At 63.7% G+C, this 9736-nt stretch overlaps 1 protein-coding gene across 2 annotated transcripts in view; it reads right to left on the bottom strand.

Moving 5' to 3' along the window:
• ANGPT4 (angiopoietin 4) overlaps nucleotides 223-9736 on the bottom strand; it is a 15050-nt gene continuing 5536 nt past the window's right edge. The window contains exons 2-11 of one of the 2 annotated variants that reach the window (XM_021416779.1): nucleotides 8779-8782; nucleotides 7372-7611; nucleotides 3793-3948; nucleotides 3478-3599; nucleotides 3020-3252; nucleotides 2746-2861; nucleotides 2483-2584; nucleotides 2245-2411; nucleotides 1674-1804; nucleotides 223-1599 (exon numbers count right to left, since the gene is read on the bottom strand). In XM_021416779.1, the coding sequence (XP_021272454.1) occupies nucleotides 1439-1599; nucleotides 1674-1804; nucleotides 2245-2411; nucleotides 2483-2584; nucleotides 2746-2861; nucleotides 3020-3252; nucleotides 3478-3599; nucleotides 3793-3948; nucleotides 7372-7611; nucleotides 8779-8782 (1432 nt within the window). In that variant the 3' untranslated portion in view covers nucleotides 223-1438. Of the gene's footprint in view, nucleotides 1600-1673; nucleotides 1805-2244; nucleotides 2412-2482; nucleotides 2585-2745; nucleotides 2862-3019; nucleotides 3253-3477; nucleotides 3600-3792; nucleotides 3949-7371; nucleotides 7666-8778; nucleotides 8783-9736 lie in introns of those variants that run through there. The other variant, XM_021416778.1, reaches the window with a different exon arrangement.

Raw genomic sequence — 9736 nt, 5'->3', positions numbered from 1 at the left:
CTGTCACTCCTGTCCCCCATGGATGAGGATGCTGTGGGATGTCACCAGGCTGTGGAGGACCTCTAGTGGCAATAGGGTCAAGGGGGATGGGGTGGCCCACGATAAGATGGGATGCGCTGTGGAGCTGAGTGTCACTGAGCGCTCATCCATGCTCTGAGCTCAGTCGGGGCTCAGTAGGACAGGAGGGGGCTGCACGCCCCTGAATGATGCAGGCATCGCAGGAAGAGTGCTGAAAGGTCCTTTATGTGGAGCTCATACATAGTGTGTACGTGGGGCTGAGGCAGCGCTGCTGCTGTCCCCGATAGTGACCCCACAGCCACAGCTCCCATCCCCACCACTGCCAGAGCACTTGACAAAGGTGGGAGCTGTGCATGGGGGTCTCACCCCCATGCGGGTACCCCGGGGTGACTCTCCCACCGCTGTCCTGCAAGTGGAGATCCCTCGGTGCTCGCTCTGCTTCTGTCCCAGCTGCTGTGGTGTACGGCCAGCGTGGGTCTGGGGTCACCTTGCTTCTGTCCAGGGCAGGGCCAGGTGCTGCCTGGTGCAGCTCTCCAACAATAAATATCTCTCAGTATAAAAATAAAAGAGTTCCCATGCCAAGATCCAGGACATGGGTGGGCATGGGGGCTTTTCTCAGCAGAAGAAAACTCTGCTGAGTTTTGCCCTGCTTTCTCCAGGCTGTCACCAAATGTGCCTCCAAGTTTGGATTCTCCGTGCCAATAAACCAAGTGGGCTGGAGCCAGCGGCACAGAGGTGTCAGCCCCATCAGCATCCCCCTCCCTGGCTCCAAGCTCCACCCCATCACTCTCAGCTCCCTGTGCCCCACCTCAAACCACAGCCCCATCACCATGTGCCACCCCCATCCCCCTCACCCCTGGGTGCTGGCACCCAACCCTGGAGCTATTGGCCACTGCATGAGGGCCAGGTGCCCCACGGCTCCAGTGGCACCTCCATGCCCTCGTGCTGTCCCTGTCCCATCAGGATGTGTGCAGCCAGCAGTGCCCTTGCACAAGGAGAGTGCATGCAGGAGGGGAAAGCCGTGTCCCCCTGCATGGTGGTGCAGGGAGGAGGGATGCCATGCGCTCACACGCACCGATTCTGCTCATCCTGCAGGAAAAGCAAAGTGATGGGGAATTTAGGGCAATGCCCTAAAATAGATAGAAAAAAAACAAAATGCTTTCTGTCTGCCCCTGTGTGACTCGTGCAGGAGGTCTGGTGGTCCCAGACGCACACCCCTGTGCAGCATGGAGCCCAGCGCCCTACGGGCATGGGGGAAATAGGGAGAAACTGGGAGGGAATGGGATCCATGCGCCGGAGCTTGCAGGGGTGGGGCTGGCTCAGAGTCAGCGCCGAGATCTGAGAGAAACAAGAGCAAGAAAAAAATAATGGGGGAAAGCTCCCCGGGGGCTCCGTCCTCCCGCTGCACCGCTCCGGCTGGCTAAAAGCCCGCGGGCCGTATCAGCATGCGGGTGCCCTTCAGCGAGTAGCCGGGCCCCTGGAAGTAGTGCCAGCGGATGCCGTTCAGCTTGCGGATGTTGTGCCGTGCCGGGTAGTAGATGCCGTTCAGGTTGGAGAGCCCGCAGGCGTCAAACCACCACCCTATGGGAGGGAGCAGGAAGGTGGCACCGGGGTGGACGCGGAGCGGGGACCCCAGCCCGAACCCCGCCACTCACCTCCTGACAGCATCTGGGCGCACTTGCAGAGGCAGTTGTCGTTGTCGGCATCGCGGGTGCTGAAGTTGGTGCCCTGCAGGGCCAGGCCGCTCTGCTGCCCGGCTGTGCCGCTGTAGTCCTGCAGCGAGAGCCTGCGGCCACGCGTGCCATCGCTTCCCTTCTCACTCAGTGGGATTGCAGAGCCCGGTGCCCCCCATCCTCCCACCCACAGCCCGGCTGACATCCCTGTGAGTGTGCGCCGTCCCCACAGCATCCCTACGAGGACATTGCTGGGGACAAACCCATTTGCATGAGCGCTGCGTGGCCCCGCACGCCCCGGCTGCATGCCAGCCCCGTGCCTTGCTGGGATGCAAAATTCTTCGGCCTTATTGAAATTTCATGCATCTATTTGGGGAAGAGCCCGGGGAGAGGAGGAGCAGGCAGTGTAGCAACAACCCCATGGAGGAAATCTGCCAGCATCCCAGTGAAACCCCCGTGGGAACTCTGCATTCCCCAAGCACACAGCAGTGCCAGCCAACCTGGGGGCTTAGGGGCAGCAGTGCCCAGGGACAGCTCGATGCTGCTCACCCACCTGTAGAGCTGCCGCTCGCTGTCCAGCTGAAACCTCCCATAGTGGGCATAGACCTGGCCGCCCTCCCAGTCCCACAGCTCCACGCGCAGCGCGTAGGGTTCCCGGCTCGTCAGGAGGTGCACGGCTTCATTGCCCAGCCAGTGCTCCCCCGCTGCATCCCCAAAGCCCTGGGGGAGCCGGGGGAGGGTGAGCATGGGCGGTGGGTGCAGGAATGCCCCGTCCCCATCCCCGTGCAGACCTGCTTGTACTCCCTCCAGCCCCGCTGGAAGCTGACGCTGCCGTTGGTGCGGAGCTGGATGACCGTCCAGCCGCCGCCGTCTGTCTCCATGTCACAGTACGCCTGCAGCGGGGAGCCGAGCGGCTCTGAGTGGGGTGACACATCCCACCGCCAGTGGGGTTGGCTGGAGGGTGGCTGGGGACATCCCACTGCCGGGCCCAGCGGTGCCGCTGTGGGCTCACCCCATGGTGCCGCAGCGGGAACACCCCGTGGGCTGCACTCACCTTTCTGGGCTCGCTCAGGTTGGCGATGTGCAGGGTGTACACTCCACTGGCACGGCTGCCGGCCCGGAGCACCTCGGTGCAGTCCTGGAAGCGCTGCTCCCTGCCGAGCAGTGGGGCTGGGCAGAGGGGAGAGGAGCTGGCGGGGGCCCCAGTGACCCCACAGGTTCCGCAGCCCTGCTCTTCCCACCTCCCCAGCTCTGGGGATTTACTGCCTCTCAGGGCACAGAGCTGAGTCGCTCTGGGGATGCAACGTTTTCGGGTTCTCCCCGCTCACCTCTACCCTCTGCCACGAGGCGCACCAGGCTCTGCACCGACTCCAGGAGCTGCAGCTGCTGTTGCTGCAGCAGGCTGGCGTTGGCGTTGGCCGCCAGCAGCGACTTCTCCAGCTCCTCGATGGTGCCGCTCTGCCGGCTCACCAGGCGCTGCAGCCTCTCCTTCTCTGAGCGGATCCCTGCCAGCTCTGCCTGGTGCTTCGCCTCCATATCCAGCACCCGCACTTCCAGGATGCTGCAAGGGGATGCGCTGTGGGGACGGGCAGCCCAGCCTGGCTGCGGTTCCCCAGCACCGCTGTGAGCTGTCCCCATCCCCTACAAGTGGCCACTGTGGGATGTGGGCGGCTTGAGGGCAAGCTTCACCACCCAAAGGGGTGTGACGGGACCGTGTCACCCACAGAGACCCCCGCTGAGCCCTGCAGGGGCTCCAGCCCTCCCGCAGAGCAGCCCCGGCCCCTACTTGTTCCTGCTCTGCAGCTGGTGGATCTCGTTTGTCTGCACCAGCAGCTGCTTCTCCAGCTTGGTGGTGGACAGGGAGTTCTCCAGCAGCTGCATCTCGATGCGTGACGTCTGGTTCAGCACCTGCACGGGGACGTTGGGAGTGTGGGCACACACAGCAGAGCCCCTCCGTGTCCCCAGTGTCCCCAGGAACGCGACTGCACGAAACCAGCACCGCTTCAGGGAATCAGCCCACGTTGTGCAGCAGAGGAACTGCCCCACTCTGCGGCTCCGGTGGCGGTGGGGACACGGGGACACGCATGCTGTCACTGCCCACCTGTGCCTCCACGTCGGTGAGCTTGCGGCTCTGCTCGGCACTGCGGTTGAGCAGGGAGCTGCCGATCTCCAGCATGGTGGCCGTGTGGTTCTGCACCGCTGTCTGCCGCAGCCGCGCCATCTCCGGCTTCATGCTGCTCTGGATGGAGCTCTCCAGCTGCAGACGGCAGCAAGGATGGGATGGTTCAGCTCAGCCGAGGAGCTCACCCCATGCCCAGCCTCAGTGCTGCCTCCTGGGCACGCTGACGTAGGAGCGTTGCAGTGCAGCACAACCCATCCTGGGTGCTTTGGAGCTTATTGGGAGTACGGAACGTGCTGCCTGTGGCTGTGGTGCTGTAGGGAAGCCCCGGGCCCCGCCGCCAACATTCCTCATCCTGCGCCCTTGCACAGTTCTGCTCCCACGTGTCTGGGCTGGGAGAGCAGCTCCTGCTGTGTGCTGGCACTGCAGCTCACCCTGCTCGAAAGCAGCATGATGGGAACAGCCCGGGACAGCAGTGCAGCCCTGGCTATATGGAGGGGATGCTGCTGCGGGTGGCACTGGAGTGGTTGCAGAGCTGGGGGGTGGCATAGCGGCAAATCAGGGCTGAATGGGGTGGGTGGGATTTAGAGCCATGGGGATGCCCACCGTCCCCAAATGGGGCTTCCCTCTTGCTGGGACCTGGCACAGGTCTGTGTGTTCATGGGTCTACTGTTGAGCTGGGACCACTGACCAGCCAGGGTGGCATTGGCATCAGCACCGGCACCAGCACCAGCACCAGAACCAGCACCAGCACCAGCACCAGCACCAGCACCAGCACCAGCACCAGAACCAGCACCAGTACAGCTCAGCTGCCAGCTGGGTTCTCATGGCCGCCAGCAGCCCCCCACCGCCGCCCCTTCCCAGTGAAGGCAGCTTTTCCGGTGCCGGCTGCTGCTCCGCTGCAGGGAAGTGCTCAGGGCTGGGAAGCAGCCGGCTCTGTGCACGGCTCCAAAGCGTCTTCCGCTTTCCCAGCCCGCAGGGGACAGGCGCTTCCCAGCGGGTTTCTATTTCTGGCAGCCGCCATGAGGTTCCCATTCGTCCCCTCTCTAGGGTGACAGCTTCGGCGAGGGCTGTGGCCCTGGGGCCACCGCGCAGGGACCGCGGGGAGCGGAAGGGATGTGCTGCTGCCCACGCTGGGAACACTGCCCCATGGATCCCACTGCCCCATGGATCCCACTGCCCCATGGATCCCGCTTTGCCCTCTCCAGGTGGGTCCTGCGCCCTCTGAGCTGCTGCAAACCAAACCCCACATCCCAGTGCCATGTCTGGAAAGCATTTCCCCAGCTGAGCGATTGCTGGAGAGTTTCCCTTTAACCACGTCGTTAATCTTGCTGCTTCTCAGGGCTCCAGAGGCCATTTCTCCCTCCTGATTTTGCCTTTTTTTCTTCAAAATAAACATATCTCTGAGTGAAGGGCAGCACATACCCATGGAAAAGGTCGGGCTGGCACAGGCAGGGCTGAGTGCAGCCCCAGCTGCTCCCTGTGAGTGGTGCTGGGGCCTCTTCTGGGGTTCCCTGCCCTCCCCAGGGGGAGCATGAAAGCCTCCAGGCCCCGACCATGGCTCTGCTGAAGGCATAAACCTGGGAAGCAGCTGGGGCTGGAGGGAGCTGCAGCATCCCTGGTTAGTGTGGACCCACGTGGGGACTGCTCCTTGCTCCATGGGTTCAGAGAGGAACCAGGGGACTCTCCCCAAGAGGGTCACCCCCAAAGTCTTCCCAGAGCCTGCAGCCATGGGGCCATCCCCACAGGGAAAGAACTAGGGGAGCAGGGGCAGGGATGGGGCCACCAAAGCCAGGAAGGTGGCAGGTTCCCCTCTGCTGGTCCCATCCCTCTTGCAGCGTGACACTGAAGGGACGCCGCTCCAGCAGTGCTCTGACCACAGCCGAGCCCGGCTCCGGCCCCGCGTTGTGTCCTGGGCCAACAGTGAGAGCTGCCAACATTCGCAGCCTCCACAAGAATTTCTGCTCAGCAGCAAAACCCCGTGGCAAGAGGCCCCCGGCCGGCAGTGCAGCATGGCCACCCCGATGTCCCCACACTGGGGACCCACTGCAAACAGCTGGGAGGTCCCATTGCACCAGGCACTGGGGTCACAATCCTGCACACAGGTTTCGTGCCCCACACCTTGTCACCCCCCAAAGCGGGGGCCAGAATGGTGGCACTGAGAAGTGCTTGGTGCCCATGTCCTCTGCTGCACCAGCACGCAGCCTCCCTCGGGCAAAGCCACATATCCTCATATCCTCCCTGTATCACTGCCTGTCCCTGTTGGTGACAGCATGCCTGGCAGTGCGGGGAGGGTGACCTGGCCCCCAGGGGTCATTAAGCTGGAAGACAGGGGTCCCAAAGGAGCTGTGCCATATCCCTGGCCCTGGGCACAGCCCCAATCCTCTGCTCCATGGGCAGACAGGGATTTGGGGTTGTTTACAACCCGTCCCCAAGCCCGGTGCCTCCTTCGAGCCCGGTTTGTTTGTTCAGGCCTGGATCCCAACCAAAACAAGCCTCTTTGTGCAGTTCTAGTTAAATTAGGAAAGCAAAGAAACGGGACACACAAAAAAAATAAAGACCCAACTGCAAGCTGCCTGCAGCGGAGGGGCCGTGCTGCGGGGTGGGACGGGCAGTGGCTGTGCCCCTGCTCATGGGGCGCAGCACCGCTGCGTGCAGCTGCCCAGATGGGCACACACAGCCAGGCTTTGCTCAGCGTATCCCTGGGGCTCAGCATCCTCCCAGCTTTTGAGGAATCTGCGGTCTGAGCCAGCCGAGGAGGGGACAAGGGGCAGATCTGTGTGTCCCGCATGTGCCCGCTGCTGTCCCCATGCGGTGCTGGCAGTGCCACTCAGCTCAACTGGGTGACAGCTGGGGACAAGCTGTTGGGACTGAGGTCCTGCTGTGGGGACGCGGCCCTGGGGGAGCTCTTCCCTGATGCTAGCACAGATGTGGGGTCAGGAGGTGTCGGGTGAGACCTCGGAAAGGAAAAGCTGCTTCCTGCCTCGTCCTGCAGGGCTGGGAATGGGGGAGTGCAGCAGGGGGTCCCTGGGATGGGGTGGGGGGGTCCCCATGGCACAGGGTGCCCTCCTTCCCGCTGTGCCCCCGTTATGGGTCTGGGGCTCCTGGTGCCCCTGTGGGGCTGGAAGGCCACGAGCTGTGTTTCCCACGCAGAGTTTCACCCAGTGCCAGGAACATTTGTGAAGCCCATAAGCGGGAACACAACGAACCTTGCCCTTCGGTCCCTCACCCCGCTGCGTGCCAAAAGCCTTCCCAGCAGCTTCCCGGCAGCGCCGCATCCTGGTCCTGCACGGGGTGGTGCTGAGCGCTATAGGGTGCCCAGGACCACTGGCACAGCACGGGCACAGGGACAAGGAGGAGACCGTGATGGGGACGCAGAGAGACACAGCGCAGTGAGCAGCAGCACCCACATCACCCACAGCGCCCACCCATCCCCTCTGGGCGAACAGCACCGGGTGAAAGCAGCACCGGCTCGGGCTCCGGGGATGAGATTTGGGCAGACTGGGGCACCAAGCCCCTGCACAGAGCGCTTATAGAGGGCACCCCCTCCCCACAGCCTACCTTCAGCAGCCACTGCGTGCTGTTCTCCAGGATCCTCTCCAGGTGCTGCAGGCGCTGGGCAGCCCCGCGGGCAGCGTGCCCGGTGCCGGACGGTGAATCCCTCTGCAGCGCATTGACGGGACCGGGGGCGGCGAGCGGGCACGGCGACGGCTCAGCCTCGGGCAGCACGAAGGTGTAGCTGCAGTGCCCGTGCTGCACGCGGTGCCAGCGCCTGCGGCTGCCCACGTCCAGCGCCCGGCGCTGGGATGCGGCTGTGCACAGCGCTGCCAGCGCCACGAAGCTGAGCGCACGCATGGCGCGGGCACGGGGCGCCCGCAGCCCCCCCCGGACCCCCGGCACGCTCCCCGAGAGCTCAGCGGGCACGGATCTGCGGTGCCGGCATCGCCTCCCGCTGCTCTCTGAGCCGCCTCCGGCCGCCCCGCAGCCTTTTATCGCCGGGCTGAGCCCCGCGGCCAGCGCTCGAGAGGGAAGAAAACACACACACACACACACACACACACACACACACACACACACACACACACACGAAAAAAAAAAGGAAAAATCTGTTTAAAAACAATACTTTTATCTTTTTTTTTTTTTTTTTTCCTCCGAGCCCACCGCGGGGAGATCAAGTTTCACACGTGATCTTCGCATATCTCACACGCGCACGCACAGCCCCGGTCGCCCTCCATCCCTGCACGCCCCCGGCCCCGCTGTACCCCCACGGCGCCCACCCCCGCGGCCCCGAGCCCCTCCAACCCCGCTCCCACCAGCCCCAGCTCCCACCCCCGGGGGCCGCGCTCCCCCCGCCCGCGGCTATTAATAACGACGGGGGAAGCGGAGCGCTGCGTTTGGCCGCTCGGCCGCGGGGCGGGCCCGTGGGGACCTCGGGGACACAGCGGAGCGGAGCGGGGCCCGGCTGGGCCCCACGTAGGGTTTGGGGAGGGACTGCTGTGGGGTCGCTGGGGATGACTGGGATTCACCCAGTGTTTCCCCGCGCTCAGCCCCGCGTTAAGGAGCCGCCGTGGTGGCTGAGCTGCACAGAATGGTGACAGCCCTGAGGATCGCATGGGCAGCGCGGGGTCCTGGTGGCTGGCACAGAGCCCTCGGAGCCAGGCTGAGTGCTGGGCTGCTTGCAGGATGCTATGGGATGCCTGCAGGATGCCCGTGACAGGGCTGGCCATAGGGACAGGATGGCATGGGAACAGGGCTGGCCGTGGAGATAAGGCTGGCCATGGGGACCGGGACGGCCATGGGGACAGGGTGGTCATGCAGACAGGCTGGCCATAGGGACGGGAATGGCCATGGGGACAGGGTGGTCATGGGACAGTGGTGTTCCCCGGGCACAGGGATGCCCACACACCTCCTTGGGTTTTTTTTGCCAGCTTTCTTGGACCCTAACCCTAACGGAGATCCTGCGTGCACCTCACTGGCTGCTGACCCCATGTCCCTGCAGCAGCACCTGGGGAAGGGCCAGGATCCCATTGATGCAGCTTGCTGCTCGTTGCTCACTGCTCTCTGCTCACTCCTGCTTCTGCCTCAAACAGAAACGGCGAAAACCACTGCTGTGCGCTGCGGGGACAGGGGCTGAGGGTGACCCCAGCACCCCCCGGCCCATGAGTTCTATAACATTGCCTCACAGAAACCGTTTCCACAGCGCAGGAAAACAGAAAGGCGATGGATGCCGGAGGCTTTAATAGTTTATTTGTCCGTAAGCAAACAGAGGAGCGATGCTCCCGGCCGGCTCGATGCTGACACCCAGTGCTCTCCTCCTGGAAGGGCCCCGCGGCCCCACAGCCCCCATCTGTGCCGGGAGCAGGAATGAGGCGGCCAAACCCCAAACAGTCGCTGAGATTCCCACGGCGAGAGCAGCAGCTGGAGCAAAGCGCATTGCAGAGGAGCCACGGCGCTTCTCCACGTGTGTCCCGTGTCCCCAGGATGGGATGGTGCTCCTCTGCTCGTGTCTGCATGGGGCTGTGGGGCTGCTCCCCAGGCGCAGGGGGCTGCCGTGGTGCGGGGTGCATGGGCAAAGCCCCCCCTCCCCATTGCTGTGCTCACATAGGGCAGCTGTGAGCCCACGCGTGCGCCATTGGTGCTGCGCCCTGCAGGACGCAACGCACACAGGATCCCATGGGGATGGGGCATCTCCACGCCATGGGATGGGGATAGGACACACATGGCCTGCAGCGGGGTCAGACCCACACCAGCCCCATCCCACCCAGCTGCAGAGAAGGGGAGAGGGAAGAACAGCAAAATAAGGGAGCCACCCCCTGCCCGAGCCCCGGGGCATTGCTTTGGACACTGCAAATTAGATTTTCTGAAAAGGAAATGTTTTACAGGCCTTAAATCATCTTAAAAGAAAGGGGGAGGTTGGGGGTAGGGG

This window comes from Numida meleagris, chromosome 19 (genome assembly GCF_002078875.1).
Source record: "Numida meleagris isolate 19003 breed g44 Domestic line chromosome 19, NumMel1.0, whole genome shotgun sequence".
NCBI classification, from domain to species: domain Eukaryota; kingdom Metazoa; phylum Chordata; class Aves; order Galliformes; family Numididae; genus Numida; species Numida meleagris.
Note: the sequence above shows the minus strand (reverse complement) of the source record. Positions and strands in the feature narration are given on the sequence as shown.